General features: G+C 44.7%; 1 protein-coding gene across 2 annotated transcripts in view; it reads right to left on the minus strand.

The window, feature by feature from the left end:
- The window catches only part of LOC142664303 (SLAM family member 5-like), a 28058-nt gene extending 5111 nt beyond the window's left edge, over positions 1–22947 (minus strand). Inside the window, exons 1-5 of one of the 2 annotated variants that reach the window (XM_075843333.1) lie at positions 22828–22947; positions 11783–12109; positions 10044–10319; positions 8669–8785; positions 6471–6541 (exon numbers count right to left, since the gene is read on the minus strand). In XM_075843333.1, coding sequence (XP_075699448.1) covers positions 6471–6541; positions 8669–8785; positions 10044–10319; positions 11783–12109; positions 22828–22879 — 843 coding nt within the window. In that variant the 5' untranslated portion in view covers positions 22880–22947. Of the gene's footprint in view, positions 1–6470; positions 7931–8668; positions 8786–10043; positions 10320–11782; positions 12110–22827 lie in introns of those variants that run through there. The other variant, XM_075843334.1, reaches the window with a different exon arrangement.
- Positions 22948–25261: the final 2314 nt, after the last annotated feature.

The following is a 25261-nucleotide window of genomic DNA, read 5'->3' on the forward strand; positions in this document are numbered from 1 at the left end:
TACTTAATTTCCCCCGTGGTGGTGCTGCAGAGAAACTGAACACCTACTGCCAGGTATTCTCACAGATTACAAACGATCGCCGGGGTTTCCAACAGGGGGACACTTTTTGATCAACTTATATTAAGGGACCCTACTAAAAAGTAGGGATTATCCGAGGCGAAAAACCTCTTTATGTTATTAGCTAACTTTGCTGTCATTGTAGTTTCCTAAAGTCCTGTAGTGCTTCATATAGTCCATATAAGAGTAGAAGAGGGCTTCCTTAGGGGACCTCAGAGCAGCTGCATAGTCTGTTTTTATGCTTTGTTTTCAGGCCTTTTGTTATGATGTTATTCAAAGGGTCTGGCAGGATTTCAAAAATATTCTATTCTTCTCTCCCTTGGGGTTTTCGCCATGAACGAGTCAAGAATTATTTCCTTTCTAGCACATGTTGTTGACTTGAATTTTGACATGTGGGTGATGATAGACAGTCCCGACCCCGGTTATTTTTTGTAGTAGTTTGTCATCCAGTACCAGCTATGTAGATGGTGTTACGAGGGTGCCCTGTGTACAGGGATTTCCCACTTTAATTTATTTATTTTTAATTAATTAAAAACACGAGACTCTGAAGTTTTGAAGTGCGGATCAGTGACACTATGAGGTCAATCTATGGAAGCGGAAACATTTCTTATTCTCAGAAGCTTTTATGGAAACTACCATGTCTATGCTTTGAAGCAGCTTTGGTCTACGAGGGCGTTATAGCACCACTTCAAAAGCCGATTCTGGAGGGCTAGGCCACGTAGCAGATCATTTATAGGAATTAAACTACAGAGTCTGGAACTTCTCACGAATACGTCTACTGATGTTTTGTCAGAAGTGTTGTCAGATGTTCGTTCAGGAGGGTTCGCCAACACTAGATGGTTGTAAAAAAGTTATCATTAGGCAGGGGCGTAGCTATAGTTGGGGCAGATGTATCTGGTGCCTGAACGGGCCCAAAGGCCCCTCTACCACATAAGAAGACACCAGTATTATAAATATCACATGGTAGGTGGCGGCCGTGTTACAGGTTTTTTATCAGGACCCAAGAGCTTCAGGTTACACCTCTGGCACCAGGTGGTGGTACCGAGAAGTAATGAGGCCTTCAAGAGTTACAGTATATGTGTGGTCACATGTTGTAGGGATACAGTAAAGTCCCACCAATGGACCACCTCTTTGAGAAGTCCATCCCTTTATACAGAACACATTTTCAATTCCATCATATACTATGGGTGGTGGTCTCAAAAAGGTCTCACTGTATATACCAACTGGATCTCAATGAGAAGTTTGGTATGTGTTATGCCCGTGGTCGCTGACCGCTGGCACGTCCCACTCAACGGCAGCCGAGACCGCAGGACCGTATCTTCATGTCGGCGTCTCCCTCCTCAGAGACATCGACACACACGGATGCAGTGCTCTTCTGTGTCCAGTAGGGTGCGTGCGCGCGATCACTTCCGGCCTTATAGGGCCAGCGCGCGTGTTAATGTGTATATTCCTGGTGGTCTGGGGAGGTTTGCAGTTAATGTAAACCACCCATGGGGGTTTAAGATGGTAAAGAGGTTAATGGGTTAATCATTGGACTAATATGCGCTCTAAATGCAGTTGATCCTAAATCCTGTGGTGTGAACCCCTCTCTTTCCATTCGTCAACTGACTGGCCGAGAGCTCACAGCCAACCCACTCCTGATTTAGTAGAAAGTTAGTGAGTTGGTCTGATGTTCCTTCTCTGCCAATTCTACCCACATCCTGATATAAAGAAGTCTGTCTGACAGAGTACAAGAGTATTGGGGGAGGGGCACGTTGACGCTGATCTACATTTTTTTTTTAGCTGGGAAGGAAGGAATCGTTATAAGATCTGGATATTATCTCCAGAAATTACATCAACCAAGAGCTTTGAAAGAACTTTTTTGTTCTGGTCAAGGCTTATTGAAAAGTGAAAGGAAAGATAATGATCGCAGAACACAAAGAGATGTTTGAAGTCCATCACATCAGTCCAAAGCCTGAGGCTGCCCTACTGGGAGATGTTGAGGACATCATCTTGTCATGTCTACCGGGAGAAGTGTTGTCATGAAGAACTTGTATGGATTTAGCTCACCATCCATATCAATATATCAATACATCCTTCGTGGCAGATATGCGTGGACTATGATGTGGATGGTGAATTTAACCCCCACAAGTCTTCCATGACAACACTACACCCAATAAAAATCAGAAGTGGACATGGCATCAGAATCTCTCAGTAGGGCAGCCAGGGTTGCCCGTTCAGTCCGACTGCCAAAACTCATGCTGGGGGATCCAGGAATCAAGGGAGTGTGATTGTGCCTGATCCCACCGATCTTTAGTGATCAGGTAGAATGATCAGGAAACAACGGTGCTGCCGAGTCCTACCTATCTCCTGTCCTGCACCGATCTCTATGATCAGTCCCGGTGGTGATAATGTCCAGTGGGTTACTCAAGTATGGATTAGCCCCTTTGCTACCCTGGACCACCAGAGATGCTGGTATTAACCACTTCACTACCCCCTTCAATGCACCAGATAACCAAGGATGCCGACAAAGACCCTTTTATTAGCCGAGACCCTCAATAGTCCTTTAAAATTCCCTAAAAAAGGATATTATATTATATTATTATCTTTTCAAATATATATATATATATATACAGTCCTTGTAGGGCCCCTTATAAGGAGCATCAAAGCGTTTCATGTACTGTGTGCAAAAATTCCAGGAATTTTTGGAAGTGAGGATTTCAGTGTAAACTTGAAGCAGTTGTTGGGGCCCGTATAAGGTGTGAAATACTAATCAATGTACAAAAGCCCTTATTATCAATTGGTCAGATTCTCGTCTGGAAAATGTAGTTCACACACATCGAAATTGAGTTAAGTGTAATTTCATTTACAATGTCTGGTAAAGTAAAATTTCCATTAGAGTAAATTGCTACTGCGAAACACCTAGTCCTACTTTCACACAGCTGAGAGGCTGTTACAGTGTACAGATTAACAGCTATCAATCTGGAGTCTGGGACAAGAAAAAGCTTAGTGCTGCTGTTATGTTGAGCTCACAAGGGACTCCCGTTCACATCTGATTCGTTTCTTCCGTCAGAGGTATACACTACCGTTCAAAAGTTTAGGGTCACTTAGAAATTTCCTTATTTTCAATGAAGATAACATTAAATTAATCAGAAATACACTCTATACATTGTTAATGGGCTAAATGACTATTCTAGCTGCAAACGTCTGGTTTTTAATGCAATATCTACATAGGTGTATAGAGGCCCATTTCCAGCAACCATCACTCCAGTGTTCTAATGGTACATTGTGTTTGCTAACTGTATTAGAAGGCTAATGGATGATTAGAAAACACTTGAAAACCCTTGTGCAATTATGTTAGCACCGCTGTAAACAGTTTTGCTGTTTAGAGGAGCTCTAAAACTGACCTTCCTTTGAGCTATTTGAGAATCTGGAGCATTTCATTTGTGGGTTCGATTAAACTCTCCAAATGGCTAGAAAAAGAGAGCTTTCATGTGAAACTCGACAGTCTATTCTTGTTCTTAGAAATGAAGGCTATTCCATGCGAGAAATTGCCAAGAAACTGAAGATTTCCTACAACGGTGTGTACTACTCCCTTCAGAGGACAGCACACACAGGCTCTAACCAGAGTAGAATGAGAAGTGGGAGGCCCCGCTGCACAACTGAGCAACAAGACAAGTACATTAGAGTCTCTAGTTTGAGAAATAGACGCCTCACAGGTCCTCAACTGGCAGCTTCATTAAATAGTACCCGCAAAACGCCAGTGTCAACGTCTACAGTGAAGAGGCGACTCCGGTATGCTGGCCTTCAGGGCAGAGTGGCAAAGAAAAAGCCATATCTGAGACTGGCTAATAAAAGGAAAAGATTAATATGGGCAAAAGCACACAGACATTGGACAGAGGAAGATTGGAAAAAAGTGTTATGGACAGACGAATCGAAGTTTGAGGTGTTTGGATCACACAGAAGAACATTTGTGAGACGCTGAACGACTGAAAAGATGCTGGAAGAGTGCCTGACGCCATCTGTCAAGCATGGTGGAGGTCATGTGATGGTCTGGGGTTGCTTTGGTGCTGGTAAAGTGGGAGATTTGTACAAGGTGAAAGGGATTTTGAATAAGGAAGGCTATCACTCCATTTTGCAACACCATGCCATACCCTGTGGACAGCGCTTGATTGGAGCCAATTTCATCCTACAACAGGACAATGACCCAAAGCACCTCCAAATGATGCAAGAACTATTTAGGGAAGAAGCCGGCAGCTGGTATTCTATCTGTAATGGAGTGGCCAGCGCAGTCACCAGATCACAACCCCATAGAGCTGTTGTGGGAGCAGCTTGACCGTATGGTACGCAAGAAGTGCCCATCAAGCCAATCCAACTTGTGGGAGGGCCTTCTGGAAGCATGGGGTGAAATTTCTCCCGATTACCTCAGCAAATTAACAGCTAGAATGCCAAAGGTCTGCAATGTTTTAATTGCTGCAAATGGAGCATTCTTTGACGAAAGCAAAGTTTGAAGGAGAAAATTATTATTTCAAATAAAAATCATTATTTCTAACATTGTCAATGTCTTGACTATATTTTCTAGTCATTTTGCAACTCATTTGATAAATATAAGTGTGAGTTTTCATGGAAAACACAACATTTTCTGGGTGACCACAAACTTTTGAACGGTAGTGTATATCGGGAGGAGTCCCGACGTATACCTCCAACAGAAGGTAGCGATGTATATGTTGTCCGAACTCCCCGGGCACAGTGCTACTTTAAGCGCTGTGCCCGGGGAAGCTCCTGATGTCACTATCCATATATGTACAGTAACGTCAGGGGCTTCTTCAGTCCTGGAGCCCCCAAACAGAGCGCTACCAACTCCCTGGCCATAAATACCAGAGTTGAAATCCCCTGACAGCACTGTCCATATATGGACAGTGATGTCAGGGGCCTCCCCGCGGCCGGAAATTTTTGAGCTGAGTGCTCCCTGATCTCTGCTCGGGGACTCCAGCCCCGGGGAAGCTCCCGGAGGTATAAGTTTAATGTATACCTGTGACAGAAGCCAAACAGTGGCACCCGTCAACATATTTTTAAATATCCATGTTAAAAAATGTATACTGTGCATGTATGCTTTTTGCAGGTTCCCACAGGATGGAATAGTGTTGTAAACTACGTTATTCTATCCTCAAAAAAAAAAAAAGTATACTGATCCAACAGAGGCATTCTTTTGGCCTTCGTCGGGCTAATGGAGCCATATGGACACACTTAGCATGTACATAAGGAGCTTTCCCTACGCTAAACGAAGGGTAAAAATGCGATGTGAACAGGCCCTTACTTCTCATACTATATCTGCCCCTATGTCTTCTTGAAGTGTCATTATTTCCAGTGCTCCCAAAAAAATTAGAATAAAAAAAAAAAAGAAAAGGTGATCCCCCCTAGCTCAGGTGATTAACCATGTGATTACCAGTTCGACCGTTTCCGTACCACATTTATTACAGTGTTTGGCCCATTACTCGGTCAGTGGGGGCAGTAAGTTGTGTATCTGGGGTGTGGGGACAGTGTTGGGATGAGATTTATGCTGAACTTGCAACCAAGGTGGAAAGTAAGCGCAAGATTGAGTGAGTGAAAATAGATTAACCCCTTACAATCGTACCCATGTCACGTGATGTGTACGTGACAATATATATTTAAACAGAGATATCACTCGCTCTCTGTATATATGAAGATTATAAATTATATGTTTGACAAGGAAGCTGCAGTTTTTATGGTTTGCCGTTTCTTACAGCCGGAAAAAAAAATAATGTTATAGTACAATGTCCATTAAGGCAAAGCTGGACCCACACGGCATATTTGCCCTGTCATGTTGTTCATAAAGATTTGCTATTGATCAGATCTTCATCAAAATCATTGTCATCACTTTTTCCTGTTTTATGCCTTATATTATGACATAGTTAATTGGCCAGGACGCATCCATTCTGTAACTCCTCCCTATTCCCCTCGCACCATTTAGTACCCCCATCTCTCAGCCAAAGATCGCCTCTTACTCTGGAGGACAAGGCACGTCCTTGCATTAAACGAGAAGTCCATTGATTTGAATGACAACTGTGTAATACTTCATTTATCCTACGGTGGCACTGTAGGGAAATGAAACACTTACGGAGAGAGTCTTTCACAAAGAGTGAAGCTGTTCTTTTCTCTCTTTTTCTTAACAATCGTATTGTGTGAGCAGTATGTGCCAGGTGCTTCTATAATGTTTCCTGGCTTGATCGGAGGAGGGCAACTCTGCAGTTAAAATGGGTCCCAATTGTACAGGAGTGGTGTAATCATCACTACTTGATGTTGGTAAATTGAAACATTCTTGTTGGCATCCAAAGGCGGGAAACCCGTCCTGCTTTCACAGCAAGACAAATTCTGATACAGTGTAACGATCGTGCCTCAGAACAATCTCTTACCTGATTGGCTTCTCGTGGATGTGTTGTTACCTCAATGTAATTAAGTTCTTCATTAGGAGTTTCTTTGGGTTCTGGTTAAAGAAGAAAAATCTTTTCATTGTTACGGTTGGAACATTATAAAAGTTATAATAGAGGAAGCATAGCTTTAGGCTGATTTTGCATGTCTACATAAAGGCTGCAACACATGGACCGCCCCTGTGGTTCCTCTGATCTCAACTATGGTTATCCAAGTTCAGTTCAGTGGAACCTCGGGGGTCCTTGCGTTGTAAGCTGTGTGGCCCTTAGGCTGATGATTCATGGCAAGGTGGCATATGGCAAACATTGTGCTCTGTATACAAAGTACCCATTTCATATACAGCACATGGACCGCCCCCGCGGTTCTTCTGAACTGAGATCACCATAGAGCCCTATGGATATCTAAGCTCAGTTCAGTGGAACCTCGGGCAGTCCAGGCGTTGTAAGTTGTGTGGTCCTTAGGCTGATGATTTATGGCAGGTTTGCATATGGCAAACAATGTACTCCGTATACAAAGTATCCGTTTCATATATAAGGGTTCACTCTAAGATGTAATTGGATGATGGAAATCTACAGTAATTACAGGGTTGGCAAAAATTTTGGTGCCCATGTCACTGCCAAGAGATTTTCAGTGTGGGTAGACACCCTGTAATGCTGGTGGTTGGGCATTGGTAAAGGGTCTGAATGAACAGAACTAAGAACAAGAAAAGAACCAGGGACTAGAATCGGAAATAATAATGCAGAGACTAAACAACATGGCATGAAACGGATATGATACTGTAGCGCCCCCTACTAAACAATCCAATTCCTCAAGTATTCACCTTCAAAACCTCTCTTTCAGCTGATGTCCACCTATGGTCTTACCTACTGAGAAATGCTTACCTGCTATTTATTCTCTTCAGTCTTGGATACTTTCAGCTCTGCTGCATTGCCCTTTGGAGACGTGGATAGTTTGAAATTCCCCTCCTGTCTCAGTACAGGTCCAGGCAGCTCCTGGATCCCACCCTTATATTTTACTCTGCAGCTCTGTTTGTTCAGATTGGCTCCAATGTATGAGCACAAGCCCATCACAAGCTCACCAGGAATTAGTGCATTGAGAGTTGATTTTAATTTAAGGATAGAATGATTATAGACTAGAAGCAACTAAACCACCAATGAGAATTGAGTAGTCAGGCCCCAAGACAGTAATACTAAGCTACAGTATCAGTATCACCCCCTGCATCAGATGATTTGCCCATTTAATCAGGCAGGAGAGTAGTTCGAGAATAGTTAGACAACAAGGGCATTTGGCCACCGACGTGATCGTGGTAAAATGTCCAGCAGATCAGAAAGTACAAGGCAGGAAACGGTGGTGAATAAGACACTAAATTTAAAGAAGCAAGTGCATACAGTATGGCTGTGCAGGGTATTTGGAGCTCTGTATCAGATGAACAGAACTGTAACCCCTATAAAGATATAACAACAAAAAAATAATCAGAACAGAATGTTGGACCTAGAACTTTTGTTAAAATACTAGATTCTGTATAAAACCACCCCCTCCCTGTAATGTTCTTCCTAGGATCTTAACAAAGGACGCCTGTGTTCCTCTCATATACTATAGAACTAAATGCTAAATTTCTGTCTGCCATCCGCTACCACTAGGGGGAGCTTAGGAGCTTACAGTTTTATAATGGAGTTCAATGTATAAACAGTAATCACCCCCTAGTAGTGGCTGCAGGGCCTGAAGGGGGAGTGCATGACACATGGATCGAAAGCACTCTCCATAGCTATATCCTTGCTTCTGACCTGCTATTAGCAGGTGCTCTGGTAACTACATGTACCACGATGCATTACCCACGCATCACATAGTGAGGTATGGCCAGATCACATCTATCACAAGCTAATGGGATATAGATTACACAGATGAAGGTCGAAGGAACAAGAAAAGGCCCAGGAGAGGCTGCAGGCTCTGCACTGTGCAGCAGCATGCATGTTACAGGCAGTGTGCAAAATCCCATCCACTGCAGGAGGCGCCATATGGACAGTCTTGTGGGCGGTTCTCTATACTTTTCTATGACTATCTGCTAATCCAAAACATTTGATAATCTAGCACCTGTAACGTCCCATTTATGACTGGTTAAATACATTTTACTGTACAGATTTCACAATGTTGTGAATGATTTTGTAAATGTGGTTGTACAAACCTTTCGTTTTTCTATACTTCTTCCAAAAACAATATACTGAAACACCTAGAAGTAGAATTATCAATGATATTAAAAACACCATGATCGTGGAAATATAACTCCTGATCCCGGAGGTTGCTGTGAACAAAGAATACAAAATGAGCTGTATACTTTGTACATCATACATTACAGTTATTTTTTACCCAAATATTTCTGCTTATTCAGGGTCAGATTTGCATTCTGGGCAGTATACTAGTTATAATAGACACTAATCCAATTTTATAAAGGAGAGTGAAATAGCAGTGCAGGATCTTAGCTAAGTCGTTAGGGGTCTGTCTGCCGACCAACTGTTGGCTGGTTCCATTAGCAACCAGGAGAGTTGTGAATGCAGCTCTGGAGTATAATACAAGCTGTAACTCAGGATCAATACAGGATTAGTCATGTAAGGTATGCAATTATGTACACAGTGACTCCACCAGCAGAATAGTAAGTGCAGCTCTGGAGTATAATACAGGATGTAACTCAAGATCAGTACAGGATAAGTAATGTAATGTATGTACACAGTGACTTCACCAGCAGAATAGTGAGTGCAGCCTCTGGAGTATAATACAGGATATAACTCAGGATCAGTACAGGATAAGTAATATAATGTATGTACACAGTGACTCCACCAGCAGAATAGTGAGTGCAGCTCTGGAGTATAATACAGGATTTAACTCAGGATCAGTACAGGATAAGTAATGTAATGTATTTACACAGTGAGTCCACCAGCAGAATAGTGAGTACAGCTCTGGAGTATAATACAGGATGTAACTCAGGATCAGTACAGGATAAGTAATGTAATGTATGTACACAGTGACTCCACCAGCAGAGTAGTGAGTGCAGCTCTGGAGTATAATACAGGCTGTAACTCAGGATCGGTACAGGATAATTAATGTAATGTATATACACAGTGACTCCACCAGCAGAATAGTGAGTGCAGCTCTGGGATATAATACAGGATGTAACTCAGGATAAGTACAGGATTAGTAATATATTTGTAAATTTACTGAACAACTTATATAGTTTGTAATTTATATGTTAACGGTAAAATGGTGACTAAAGGCGAACATACAATTTATGGAGGTTTTCTAATTGTCAATTTGTGTGACATATCAGTAGGAAATTTTACATTTCTCACATTAGTGGGGCTCTGAATGCTGGATCTCCAAGAAACATTCAGAATGAACAGGTCTATGCACTATTTTAATAAAGACATGACCACCTCTACTTATATCAATGACCAAAGAAAAGCTATGGAAAGGGCTGAATTTCAACACGCACCCCACCTTCCTCCGAACCCTCCCACCCCATGACCTGCTCTTAAAATTCTGCCATTCCGAAGAGAATTTCTCACCTGTTGGCATACATATCTTTTGTACCTGCGTAGAGACGTTCTTCTGGTCGGCCGGGTTCTGGACTATACACAGGAATTCCATGTCCTGGTGGTCTGGTGATATCTGGACGGTGCTTCCATTGTTATACGGCTGATACTCCGAACCCTGGAGTCTGTATTTCCAAGTATAGGATAAATCTGATGTATTTGATGGGACAGAACAATGGAGAGTAACATTACATCCGTCTGTGGTTCTCACCTTGAAGTGAGTCCTTATAATTGGATTGGGAATGGGTTCTGAAATGAGAGAAAAGGCACTGTGGACCTTTGTCTAGAAGTAGTGGGCAACTAAGAGCCTTGGGGATGCATGTGGACCCCAGGTGTTCTCCTTGTGGCCCCTGTCTCCCATCTCCATCCCTAGAGTCCCAGTCTCTGGAGGAAGCAGAACATTGAATGTGTTGCTTGGCCCTTTGTCATAATCAAGGACATCTGAGGTCCCTTATAATGTTCTGGGTTGACCACCGGTGACCTATAGACTGGTGATGTTTAGACCTCCACGTACAGAATTGTTGTGAAACATTTATACACTGTCGAGAGTTTTCCGTTTTGGGAACCTTTTCTAGGACTTGTTGGGGTTTTCAGAGTTGGGTCAAGCCTGAAGAGAACACCACATAAATGATAAAACACTCACATTAGATAGGTTTGAGTGAGGTGGAAAGTTTTTATGAGCTCCTCTTTGTATTTGTGGGATTTATCATCTACATTGACCAGATGGCAGCTTGTTTTGAAGTCAGATCATATTACACAAGACATTAATCACATCGACATGAGATATGACCAAGCAGCCATCTGCCCTCAACAACACAGTAGAGATAATTTGACGTTATCTTGCACTGTCTTACATCTGGCGTTGGGGGGGTTATGCTAGCAATTGTTTTTCTCTGTAGGCATATAGCCGACTAACCACACGACCTTGTTACTACCTTAAATTTTAGATATCATACCATCCAGGAAATTTGCATGACGTTACTGGTCCCCTCAGAAGGTCAGATGGGCCTTTTGGACCTCTTTAGGCACTGTTGCCCACCTTTTGACACTGGATGGTGTTTTTAATTATTTGGGCATTATATACCACAACATATTTGGGGAGTATAATGGCAGTACAACTTAACTAATCAGTTACCTCCTTCCCAAAAACAGGCCGGCTGTGCCTCCACAAAAATGTTTACCGATGGACCTCTACCAATCCTAATCTGGCCCTGGTCAATGTAAATATGTGCCACTGTATGGCACTATTATAAGGGCACTATGTGGGTTGCACCTTTTTGACACTATATGGCCGTACTATTTAGGCAGAATAAGACAATTCATTTCGAAGCATTATGTCAGTACAACTGAGCTCATAATTTTCCACCTTACCATAAATGACCCTGCTCTTCATACATGGAACCTCCACCAATCTTGATCTGGCTTTGGTTAGTACGAACAGGAAGGGTCGGGACTGGTCCACCACAATTCAAGTGGAGTCTGATACAGTATTAAAGGTCCGGCAGAAGACATACCCATTTGGAGGTGACTTTGGAGATAATCACTTGCTACTAGGGTCTATTTCTTATGGGTTGATTCACAGATAACCTACTAGACAGAGATAACGATACAATGCAACTAAAAGTTGACGTGGACCTGTTCAAGGGTGGACCTTCAGGATCATTTCCTCTGGTGGGCCTAAGGAACCCCAGTCCAACACTGTGAATACGTACCATAGACAGTGACGTTAAATGTACTGGAATCCACTTTACCAGTTGTATCTGTACAGTCAATATTATAAACCCCACTGTCCTCCATCGTCAGATCCATTATAGTCAATGTAAATAAGTTATCGGATATTTGTAGACGATCCTTGAACTGAGAGTCGTATATAAAATGCGGCTTTCTAGTAGTGTCCAGTATTAAGGTGCGTTTATTATTCTTATCAAACCTCCAGGTAATTGACTGTATTGTTCCCATCTTCAGCAAAGGAGAATAAGACATAGTGACAGACCCGTGTAGTAGAGCGCTCTTCTGGACGAGGATATTTGCTTCACCTCCTGCAGACACAGAACACAAGAGATTATTACTGTTATAATATGTCATATACATTGAATATAGACCAGAGCAATTCCCATTCACTTTAAGTCCCACCCATTTTGCCTGAGACATTGTCTAGAAACGCCCCTTTATGCAAATGTAAATAAGCCCTGCCTCTTTCCGGTTCAGTTCGCAGGACAGTCATGCAAAAAAATGGGTTGTTGATAGGTATGAGATATCCTTTATATCATAAGATGGGCCATAAGGACTGTTAGTGGTGATAGTCATGGGGACATAGGATTGCTAATAATCCGGGAAAGCTATTAAAGTGATATTTAAAGGAACTTGTCGGAAATACTGATACCCTATGTTATGTCATGTGCAAGGCCTAAGAGGTCGGTTACAAGGATTCAATGAATGCCAAAGGGGAAATCCCTGTGTCTGGCTCCTATCCCTCACTAGACATAACACAGTGTATCAGTTGTGTGTTCCGCTAAATATCACTTCGAGCGTTTTTCCTTTACAGCTCCATTGCCTAATGTATTGAGACTTAATTCGCATTTCACACAGCTAAGAACAGGGGCGTAACTAGGAAAGACTGGGCCCCATAGCAAACTTTTGACTGGGGCCCCCCTCCCCTGGGTGTCACACAACCCCCTCCCCCCTTGTAGATAGTGCCTTTTTTACAGCCCCCCCCCCCTGTAGACTGTATGGCGTTATCTACAGGGGGGACTGTGGCGTTATCTACACAGGGGGACTGTGTGGCGCTATCTACAGGGGGGACTGTGTGGCGTTATCTACAGAGGGGGACTGTGTGGCGTTATCTACAGGGGGGACTGTGTGGCGTTATCTACAGGGGGGACTGTGTGGCGTTATCTACAGGGGGGACTGTGTGGCGTTATCTACAGAGGGGGACTGTGTGGCGTTATCTACAGAGGGGGACTGTGTGGCGTTATCTACAGGGGGGACTGTATGGCGTTATCTACAGGGGGGACTGTGGCGTTATCTACAGAGGGGGACTGTGTGGCGTTATCTACAGGGGGGACTGTGTGGCGTTATCTACAGGGGGGACTGTGTGGCGTTATCTACAGGGGGGACTGTGTGGCGTTATCTACAGAGGGGGACTGTGTGGCGTTATCTACAGAGGGGGACTGTGTGGCGTTATCTACAGAGGGGGACTGTGTGGCGTTATCTACAGAGGGGGACTGTGTGGCGTTATCTACAGAGGGGGACTGTGGCGTTATCTACAGAGGGGGACTGTGTGGCGTTATCTACAGGGGGGACTGTATGGCGTTATCTACAGGGGGGACTGTGGCGTTATCTACAGAGGGGGACTGTGTGGCGTTATCTACAGGGGGGACTGTGTGGCGTTATCTACAGGGGGGACTGTGTGGCGTTATCTACAGAGGGGGACTGTGTGGCGTTATCTACAGGGGGGACTGTGTGGCGTTATCTACAGGGGGGACTGTGTGGCGTTATCTACAGAGGGGGACTGTGTGGCGTTATCTACAGGGGGGACTGTATGGCGTTATCTACAGGGGGGACTGTGGCGTTATCTACAGAGGGGGACTGTGTGGCGTTATCTACAGGGGGGACTGTGTGGCGTTATCTACAGAGGGGGACTGTGTGGCGTTATCTACAGAGGGGGACTGTGTGGCGTTATCTACAGAGGGGGACTGTGTGGCGTTATCTACAGAGGGGGACTGTGTGGCGTTATCTACAGAGGGGGACTGTGGCGTTATCTACAGAGGGGGACTGTGTGGCGTTATCTACAGGGGGGACTGTGTGGCGTTATCTACAGGGGGGACTGTGTGGCGTTATCTACAGGGGGACTGTATGGGGTTATCTACAGAGGGCCATACAGAGGGCCATACAGAGAACGCCATACAGCCCCCCCCTGCAGGGAACGCCATACAGCCCCCCCCCTGCAGGGAACGCCATAAAGTGCCCCCCCCCTGCAGGGAACGCCATACAGCGCCCCCCCTGCAGAGAACGCCATACAGCCCCCCCCTGCAGGGAATGCCATACAGCGCCCCCCTCCCCTGCAGGGAACGCCATGCAGCGCCCCCCCTGCAGGGAACGCCATACAGCGCCCCCCCCCCCACCTGCAGGGAACACCATACAGCGCCCCCCCTGCAGGGAACGCCATACAGCGCCCCCCCCTGCAGGGAACGCCATAGAGCGCCCCCCCTGCAGGGAACGCCATACAGCGCCCCCCCCGTGCAGGGAAAGCCATACAGCGCTCCCCCCCCCAAAAAAATGCGACCTATAGTGTGTCCTACAAATAACATGGATCCCCTCTCCACAGGATCTCCACAGGATAGGGGATACATGTGTGATCGCTGGCATTGATAGGGAGAACGGGGAACTAAAAGTCCCCCGAAGTTCTCCATGACTAACCTCGGACTTCCGGGGTCTGTGTCGGCAGCTCAATAAAAATGAAAGGAGCGCTGGTCACGCATGCGCACAAGCGGGACCGGCGCTCCATACATTTCTACGGAGCTGCCGACACAGACCCCGGAAGTCCGAGGTTTGTGATGGAGAACTTCAGGGGACTTTCAGTCCCCCGTTCTCCCTATCGCTGCCAGCGATCACACATGTATCCCCTATCCTGTGGAGATCCTGTGGAGAGGGGATACATGTCCTGTGGATATCCTGTGGAGAGGGGATACATGTCTTTTGTTTAATGGCAGAGCGGGGAGATACCTCCCTGCTCTGCCGTAGTCTTCAGTGGCGTCCCGCTGTAGCAGCCATAGCGGCTGCTAGCGGAGCCTGCGGCCATGATGGGGGCTCGTGCCGGCTGCTACGGCGGTAGTTACCCCACTGGCTAATAATATAAGAAGTGTTCACCACTAACAAGAGGAAGAAAGTTTTCTAGAGGTTCTTTAGTTGCTCTCTGCAGGGATACAAAAGCGGTGTTCAGTGTGTCAGTGGCGCGTGCAGAATGTGTCCATGTGTCAGTGGAGCGTGTAGATTGTGTCTATGTGTCAGTGGTGCGTGTAGATTGTGTCTATGTGTCAGTGGTGCGTGTAGATTGTGTCTATGTGTCAGTGGTGCGTGTAGATTGTGTCTATGTGTCAGTGGAGCGTGTAGATTGTGTCTATGTGTCAGTGGCACGTGTAGATTGTGTCTATGTGTCAGTGGTGCGTGTAGATTGTGTCTATGTGTCAGTGGCACGTGTAGATTGTGTCTGTGTCAGTGGTGAGTGCAAAATGTGTGTGTGTCAGTGGCACGTGTAGAATGTGTCTATGTGTCAGTGGTGTGTGCAGAAAGTGTCTATGTGTCAGTGGTGCGTGTAGATTGTGTCTATGTGTCAGTGGTGCGTGTAGATTGTGTCTATGTGTCAGTGGCACGTGTAGATTGTGTCTGTGTCAGTGGTGAGTGCAAAATGTGTGTGTGTCAGTGGCACGTGTAGAATGTGTCTATGTGTCAGTGGTGTGTGCAGAAAGTGTCTATGTGTCAGTGGTGCGTGTAGATTGTGTCTATGTGTCAGTGGTGCGTGTAGATTGTGTCTATGTGTCAGTGGTGCGTGTAGATTGTGTCTATGTGTCAGTGGCACGTGCAGAAAGTGTCTGTGTCAGTGGTGTGTGCAGAATGTGTCTATGTGTCAGTGGTGCGTGTAGATTGTGTCTATGTGTCAGTGGCACGTGTGGATTGTGTCTGTGTCAGTGGTGAGTGCAAAATATGTGTGTGTGTCAGTGGCACGTGTAGAATGTGTCTATGTGTCAGTGGCACGTGTAGATTGTGTCTATGTGTCAGTGGCCCGTGCAGCATGTTTCCTATGTGTCAGTGGCGCGTGCAGCATTTGTCCTTTTTTTTTTTGAGTGGTACGTGTGTGGCACACATCCTATATGTTGTCAGTGGCACATGTACTAAAGGTCTTCAGCATTTGTTTAGTAAATGTATGGAATGTATCCAATGTGTGAGTGACGCATATGCCCAGCCTGTGAGTGACACGTGTATGGCATCTGTCCAGCGTATCAGTGGCATGTGTCCAGTCTGTGAGCAGCGCGTGTGTGGCATGTATCCAGTGTATCAGTGGCATGTGTCCAGTCTGTGAGCGGCGCGTGTGTGGCATGTATCCAGCGTATCAGTGGCATGTGTCCAGTCTGTGAGCGGCGCGTGTGTGGCATGTATCCAGTGTATCAGTGGCATGTGTCCAGTCTGTGAGCGGCGCGTGTGTGGCATGTATCCAGCGTATCAGTGGCATGTGTCCAGTCTGTGAGCGGCGCGTGTGTGGCATGTATCCAGCGTATCAGTGGCATGTGTCCAGTCTGTGAGCGGCGCGTGTGTGGCATGTATCCAGCGTATCAGTGGCATGTGTCCAGTGTGTGAGCGGCACGTGTGGGACATGTTTTTGTGTGTGAGTGGCTATTCTGTGTCATATGTCCGGTGTGCGAGTGGTGCATGAAGGGGGCCCACATACACTATTTGCATAGGGCCCCTCTGCATCCAGCGTCCTCCCATGTAAGAGCTGGATACTAGGTATAGAAAATGTAGTGCAGCAATGTCTTCTATCATAGATTCTCAGGCAAAAATGTAAAAGTAAATATTTAAGACGTGGCGGATATCTTATAAATGTTTATGAGTAGGAGGTAGACAGAGCCTTCGTGCTTCAACTGTGGTGGTCTTCATATGAGTCATCATGACCTATGAGTAACCCATACCTGCTGTTCGCTGTACAGATGTAGCCATCTGTATCTTGACTTTTAACGCATTTAACAGTGGCAAGGAACTTTAACTTGACTTTTTTTTTAACTTTTTCAATGGCTTTCGTTGTGTGATATCACGCTGCAGCAAGTTATCAGAGTCAAGATAAACGTGGCTACATCTGTACATCTACAGGGTCTTCTCCATTACTTACAGCTATTATCAGTAACTACTTGCCTATCTAATGAGAGCCTGAGATCCAACTGCTGCCCTGATCCTTCCCCATGCCTTACATTACTTTACATTACAGCTCTTCCTTTTCTGTTTGGCTCCTGTGTATTAGCACGAGCCCATATACTTTGGCCAATGTTTTCTTTGTTAAAAGTGGGCAAAGAGGATAAACTGATCACAGGGTGTTCCACTTCTAGGATCCCCAGTAATAAGCTGTAATCATTGGTGGTAAACAGCAAAAATTGTTCAATTTCCCTACAGCGCCTCCGCAGGAGAAATGAAGCATTACACCATTCACACTGTTAACAATGGATTTAAAGGTAAATACCATCCTCAAAGGGAGAAATATAAAGGGAAGATGTACTGTTATAAAAGAATTATAGCATTTTATTCTTATTGACCCTTTATAATAAGAAAAGTTTAAACGCCTTGTTGACGCTGCAATTTATTATGATTTTATACCGATAATGGAGAAGTATTACAATAGAATGGACAGTCCGGACGTTCCCTAATCAGGGTGTGGTATGAATATGGGAAGTGAGGGATAATGCAAATGTACTTTAAGGGGTTTTCCAGGAGAGAACATTGATGGCCATAAATCTTTGACCGGTAGGGACTGTCTCGTGTGACTTGATCAGTAGAATTCAGGGACTATTGTGCTCAGTCCCTTCACTGCAGTAACGATCCAGCACCATCTGATCCTACAGTTCAGCATCATTGAAGTCAAAAGGACTGAGCCGCAGTACCTGATACAGCCTCATGGTGAGAGTGGCGCTGTGTTCTATATGGCATTAAAGGGGCCATAGCGCACCATATGTTTCCTTCAGGGTCTTCAGAAAATTACCAAACTTCTCAGATATTATCATACTAGTCAATATGTCATGGGAAAGCATATAGCGGCTTCAAAAGGGGGGTTAGCAGTTTAGAAATAGGAAATAACTCAGTTCTGCTCAGAACTCATGCAAAAGAACCACACTGACTCATACAAGAAATAGTCTAAGTTCTCACGATTCACAAAAAATGGCTGAAAATACGGAGCGGTTATCAAGGGAAAACAGCCTCCGATCTTCAGACGTTTTTTAAGCAACTTGCGTTTTTTGCGCCATTTTTAACCACCATTTTTGGAGCTGTTTTTCTATTGAGTCAATGAAAAACGGCTCCAAAAACAGCTCAAGAAGAAACATGCGCTTCTTTCTATGAGGCGTTTTGTTACGCGGCCGTTTTTAAAAACGGCCGCGTAAAAATCGCCCCGTGGGAACGGAACGCTGTTTTTCTCATTGACATCAATGGGCAGATGTTTGGAGGCGTTCAGCCCCCGCATTTTACGGCCCGAAAAACGTCTGAAAATAGGTGGTGTGAACATACCCTTACGAGGTATCCGAGCTCCCTATTGTAATAAGCCGGTGAGAGTCGGACACGATCGGGACCAATTTCCAACATCTTGACATAAGGAAGAATTATTCGAGAAATTTTGAGGAATTGAAACATAAAGTGTAATAGAAGATGACAGAATCTTTAAGCTACCAGGAAACACCAGCTCAATCGCTTTAGAGGATGTCCTCAAATTATTTAGGTGGAACACTTTAGAGCAACAGGACTATTAACCCTTTCAGGACCAGACTAGTTTTCGTTTTTTTACGCTTTTGATTTTTTTCCTCCCCGCGTTCAAAAATTCATAACTTTTAGATTTTTTCGTTGACACCGTCATACGAGGGCTTCATTTTTATGGGACAACTTTAAAAAATCAGAATGGGGTGGAATTGGAAAAATACAGCAGCCCCGCCATTTTCTTATTGGTTTCTTTTTTACGGTGTTCAATGTACGGTGAAAATGACACCTGATCTTTATTCTGCGGGTCAGGACGATCGCGGTGATACCAAATTTATATAGTTTTTGTTATGTTTTAGCACTTTTAAAAAAATTGAAAGTTTGAAAGAAACAAATTTTTTTTTTTTTGCATCGCCATATTGTGATCCCCGTAACTTTTTTGTATTTCCGTGTACAGAGCTGGGTAAGGCGACTTTTTTTACGAAGAAACATTTGACGCTGGGTCCCTGCTGTGCAACACATTTAGAGACCCTTTACCGAGTTAGATCTACAGATCTAGGGTTAATGTACGAGAGGATGATTGAGGCTAGAGGATGGGCGTAGGTCTCAATAACCAAGGGTGGACCATCAGAAGACCAGAGAATCCTCCAGTGGGCGCTGGTCAAGATATTGAGGGCCCTGCCACCACATGGAGTCCAGAGGATGACATAGTCATTTTAGGGTGCCTTCGGGGCATGGCTACTAGGGTCTATCACTTTATTAGGTTCATTCACAAATAACCTGATAGTCCTTTAGGGGGTCGAACAGGACACCTCATCTGTCACTACGGCACCCACAAGTCCACACGTCATGCCCAAAACTATGGAAAGCCAGTGGCACATTATGGCAATCCTATTGGGACACTGTATGACTATATTTGGGCACTATATGGTAAGGGGACCGGTGTACTGTACATGGCATCAACCAACCTCAGGCCGGCCCTGGGTGCGACGATAGGGTTTAGGAAGTGGTTATGCTCATGTCCTGGTCTTTGTCTACATGCAAATATCTCCCTCCCCGTTTTGTATAATGTCTCCAGCTGCATGACAGATGGAGACGATGTCTGTGGATCACATGAGATATTTGCCTACCAGCTGTATATGGTTTTCATGAAAATTTTTTTTTTACATTAACCCTTTCTGTGGTCACAATGGAATAGATCTGCCATGTTATGTCTCTAGTATCTCCTGCACCACATGATTACGATATCACAGTTATGGGGCCAGTGGTGGTAGACAACGCACCGGCTATGGGGAGACCCAGGGCCAAACCCACAGTCCCACCCCAGCTTAAAACTTCAAGACGGCCCTCGTGTTTGTGTGATTCCTCCGGACTGGCCGTCTTTTTCTCTAACATCGGTCGCTAAACAAAGAGACCGCCAGGCAGAATGTCGTGGCCAGAAATGTCACAAGTCTTAGCCGGGTCTTCTGTCATTTTTGGCCCACCCTGCCGGTGCTGTGGCCTGTGCCTCTTCCTTGAGCTTTGTGGATGCACTGCATTTCTATTAGCCATGATCGAGGCTGACATAAGGGGGATGGGGAAGAACAAGGGGGGTTTAGACCTAAGATAGCACAGCGAGTGACTAAAATCCTACATCCGTCAATTGTAAGGACTACACGTCCCAGAATGTAAACCTGTATGGACACTGAACAAGCAGGGACATATACATATATATATATAAACACATTATCTATTTTTTTTCCTAAATTACAGCCTGTGTTATAATCCAGAGCTCCATTCAGAATTCTGCAGGCTTCAGAGCTGAAATCTCCTAGTTAACCCTGCTTGTTCGGTGTCTGCACAGAATTGCATTCTAGGAAGCACTCTCCCCACTTACCCATTAGACACAGGAGCTATCCTAGCTTCTTCTTCAATTATTGACCACAGTAGGAGGACTTCCCAGTCCTCCCTACATATATACACACACCTACGGCCTATACACACAGCCGTCGGCCTACAGCCGTTTCCATCACTCAGACGCTTTCATAAGGCCTTGGGATAGAGTCTGAGTGATGCGAAATGGCCATATGCCAATTGCAGTATATATGTCCCGTTTATATCTGCCTGAAGATGCCGAACTACAGATAAGTTACTGTTTTTAAGGGGCGAGTGCCGTGGATTCGTCTTCCCATTTGGGTATTTAATTTCTAATAAATAAATGTTGAGATATTCCATTATTGCGGTCGTTGTATTCGCTTGGTTACATTGAGTCATCTTCTTGTTACTGTTTACCGTCTGGATGCACTTCCTTTGTTTTTAACATGAGTTTCCTCCCATTGTTTCACTTTGACCCTCTTTTGGTTGACTACGCCTACGGACTATCTGCAGGACCGGCATTTCCGTTAAAGCTTGTACAGCAGAACTCGCACTGATTTTATTCGCCTCTGACACAGTGTTTTCCCCAAGAAAAAAAAAATTAACCATAAACCTGACTGGTGCAGAAAAGCCTTTTTTAAATACCATTTTAGGTAATTTTGAGTCAATAGGGGGGCGGTCCCCCGTTCTGGGCTCTCATCCATCAGAGTCAGAGCAGAGAGTGGCTATAAAGAGTGTCTCTCACACTGGAGGACCTGACATGTCCGTGCATTACATTGACATATCATTGATTTATAACGGGCTCCATGTAATGCTTCACTTCACCTGTGGTGGCACTGCTGGGATATTGAACACTTGCTGACAGATTATGACTGATCGCTGGGGGTCTCCACAATGGACCGTCATGTGATCAGCTTATCAGGCAATGTACACCTTTGAAAACATTTATATATATATATATACATACATATATATGTCTCACTCTATCTATATATATATATTTAAGAATTTATCGATCACAGCTAAATACATTAGTAGCAGAAATCTCTCTCCTGTCCTGAGGATTTGTTACAGTGTATTAGCGCAGATAAAATATATCAGTCTGGAGCTCACAATGTTTGTATGAACGTGTAAGTACCGCGTGTGCGACCTGAAATAGCCACGTTAACAGAATTCTGCGGGAAGAGGATGTTTGACAAGTTTACTATTTAAACATCCTGTATAGAATAAACTGCGGGAGAATTAACTGCAAGGCCTTGTTCACACAGTGCGGATCTGCTGCAGATTTGGAATGTAGTCAAAACCAGGAACAGAACATAAACAGATGAAATTTATAAAGAAAAGCCTTATAGGTCTGCTCTCCTGGATCCAATTCTGGTTTTAGCTTAAATAATGCATGGAAAATCTGCAGCAAATCTGCACAGTGTGAACAAGGCCCAAAAGGCTAAAAAAAAAATGCAGCCTCTAATGATGGTGGGGGATAGTAGAAAAGCTGCGTTCAGACTGCTCCAATTGCTGCACAATAAAAACGACATGTTAACAGTACGTCTGACGTCACTAAGGGGTATAACGCCTTTAATAACCATAGGCACCAAAGCCAGCCTTACATTGACGTGCCCTGTTTGGTCCATTCTGTGGGCACCTCCACGATATTGATTATGGATATACAGTACCACTACCACCATACACTGTAAAAATAATATACTGTGCAGTGCCACACAATACCACCACATAGTGCCCAAATAACACCATACATAAAATCATCTAATAACAGTGCTATATAATGTCTAACAAATACTGCTATACAAAAAATATTAAGATATGTGGTGGTGGCCATCTGTGGCGCTCCTGTCAGCAGAGTCAGCTGGTGCGCCCACTGCGACTGCACAGGTCGCACACCCCTAATAAACACTCAGAGTGGTGGCTTCATATTGTCCGTTGGAATCAATGCCCCTACCTCAATAATACAGTATGTGATGGTGCATGCCACAATGTTTTTGAATTTTTGGAGAGATACAGAGGCACAGTATCGCTGACTATAAGGGCACGGTGCTGCCCCTCCTCCAGCTGTGTACATATTGCAAACAAATGTAATATTTCATGATTTTATTTTAAATTTTCTAAAAAATTTTTACTTAAAAGTGTAAAAGAAAATGTTACAAATATTTTGGAAAAAAAGAAAACAATGAAAAAAACAACTGATTTAAGGTATTATCTAGAGGAAACTTCAAAAAAAATAATATATATATATATATCCTCCATGAACAACACAGTAAAAATTTTCTACCGTCGGGGCAATGGCCCCCAAAAAATAATGCAGCTTTAATAAAATCTGGAAGGTTTCCACCTCTCTGTCTGGACCATTTTTGGGTGCGCATGGACCCTAATGCGGCGCACCCTCTAAGTGAGTCATATCCTTTGTACAAAGGAGAAACATTCTATATCTAGAACTTACCTAAAGAAAAAAGCATCAGAGCAACAAAAGCGAGAAGTATCTCCAGCTTCATGATGATGATGATGATGATGATGAGGAGGATCTTTTCTAGACAAGAAGGACAGAGGACGTCTTATCCATAGAACAGCTGCAGCTAAACTAATGCTTCCAGCCCTGCCCTGAACACTACCACCCCTTCCCTCCTGAACAGAACTACCCCTCCCCTCGTGTCCACCAAGTCTCCACACAGGACTAATGCAGGCTCCTCCGTTATACAGAAATAGCTGCCCCCTGTAATATATTAGGGTTTCTGTAGTGGGTGTGGATGGGGCTCTTTGCAATGGGGCCCACTGTTTTCTAGCTACGCCCCTGGAGAAGAGGACTACCAAGCCATGCAGCAGCTTCCCTTCCACCCCTGGGCAGTAGAGCCCAGCGGTGCAGTAGAACATCAGTGCTGACGTGCAGCAGAGCCGAGAAGTACAGCAGTGTAACCACATACCCCAGGGATGCAGTAGAGCTCAGAGGTGCAGCAGAGCATCAGTAAGCAGAGCTGTACAGCAGAGCTCAGAGGTTGGAGTTTGACTATTGGGGTGCAGAGGTAGTAGGAACTTCAGGTTACGCGTCTGCCTAAAATTGCAGTCGAACCCAGCAGCAGAAGACAAATGCCCCTGGGGATCACAGCAAATAGGAACGGTACCAGTGTCAACTAGGGTGGATCTGCATTCTCAGTTCGGGACTATTTTCCACTGTTCGCTTAGGAGCTTCTTTCACTTGCCACCGGGAATAGGTTGGAACTGTTCATAGGCTTGAGTCCGAGCTCGGCCAGAAGGGGGACTATATCCATTGCCGAGCTCTGATACCGAGTCCATGATTGGGCCGCTCAGTGAGGGCAATGGGTGGTCCGGGGAGGTCATCTCTGACATCCACTGTAACTTTTACGCCCTTGCTTGAATAAAAAACACTATTTCCCTATTTCTCTCAGCCACACACGATTTGTTAAAGTGGTTATTATCAGAACCCCACTAACTATCCGCACATCCTGAAGCAGAGGGATTACCGGATAATGGAGCTAAATCTATATGGACAACGTCACCAAAATAGGAATTCCCGAAACTGCAGACCTTACATAGTTCTTCCCAGGGATGAAACAAGAGATGATTGTGAGAAAGTCAGATGGTTCCTCATTTTACATCAGGAACTCGCTGCACTTATTGCTGTGCAGCTAAAAGGAGGGGCTTCCCTTTGTCCTTTCCATGTCAGACTCGGCAATGTGATCTCCGGGGCTGACTTTATGGGGTAGGGTTTGTCCAAGCATTCTACAAGTTATAGAGTATCTATAATTTGTCCCCTTAGATATATTGAGGGAGCACAGACTGTATATATGACCCAGGAAACAAGCCCTATATGGTTGTTTTTGCCTCATTCAACCATAGTCCTGGTTAAATGTGATGGGTGACCTTCTGATGGAGTCAAAGTTGAATTTACATACATAGTCAGTGGGTTAAAAAAATAAAACAGAGATCCTCAAGTCCATCCATACAATTGATTAGTTGATCCAGAAGAACACAAAAACCACCATTTGAGGCCATTATAATATCACAGGTTGACCATCGAAGGTCTAAGGCAGCGTTTCTCCAATCTAGTCATCGGGAAACCCCAACATATATAAAATCAATAATTAGCTCAAGGGCTTACTCAATGACCTGTTGTGGGTTCCTTGTGGACTAGTTTGACAAAAACTCAATCATACTAGTACACATACCAGACTATGGACAGATTCATGGAAAGCCAGTTGACCTATAAGTGTGTCTTCAGGTTTTGGAAGTCCAGAGCACCGAGAAGAAACCTTCTTAAGAATGGAAAGAACATAAACCCACCATATAGATGTTCAGAAACCATCTCTGCAAGCAGGGGCGTAACTAGGAAAGACTAGGCCCCATAGCAAACCCTTGACCGGCGTTGTCCCCCCCCCCACCGGGTGCCACAAGCAGCCCCCCTTATAAATAGTGCCCCCTGTAGAATGTGAAATACAGCCCCCTGTAGCCAGTGCTATATAGCCACGCCTATAGACAGTATCACACCCCATTTGTAGATAGCGCCCCCACCTCCCCCTTGTAGATAGTGCCATACAGCCCCCTGTAGATATTGCCATAAAGCCCCCACTGTATATAGCGCTATACAGCTCCCACTGTATATAGTGCCACACAGCCCCCCTCAGTATAAAGTGCAGCACAGCCCCCCCCTTAGTAGAAAGTGCCACACACAGACCCCTGTAGATTGCGCCACACTCAGCCCCCTGTAGATAGAGCCACAGCCCTCCCCCTTGTAAATAGTGCGATACAGGTCCCCCATGTGTATAGTGCCACACACCTCCCCCTTGTGTATAGTACCACACAGCTCCCCCTGTGTATAGTACCACACAGCTCCCCCTTGTGTATAGTGCCACACAGCTCCC

Source organism: Rhinoderma darwinii, chromosome 12 (genome assembly GCF_050947455.1).
Source record: "Rhinoderma darwinii isolate aRhiDar2 chromosome 12, aRhiDar2.hap1, whole genome shotgun sequence".
NCBI classification, from domain to species: Eukaryota; Metazoa; Chordata; class Amphibia; order Anura; family Rhinodermatidae; genus Rhinoderma; species Rhinoderma darwinii.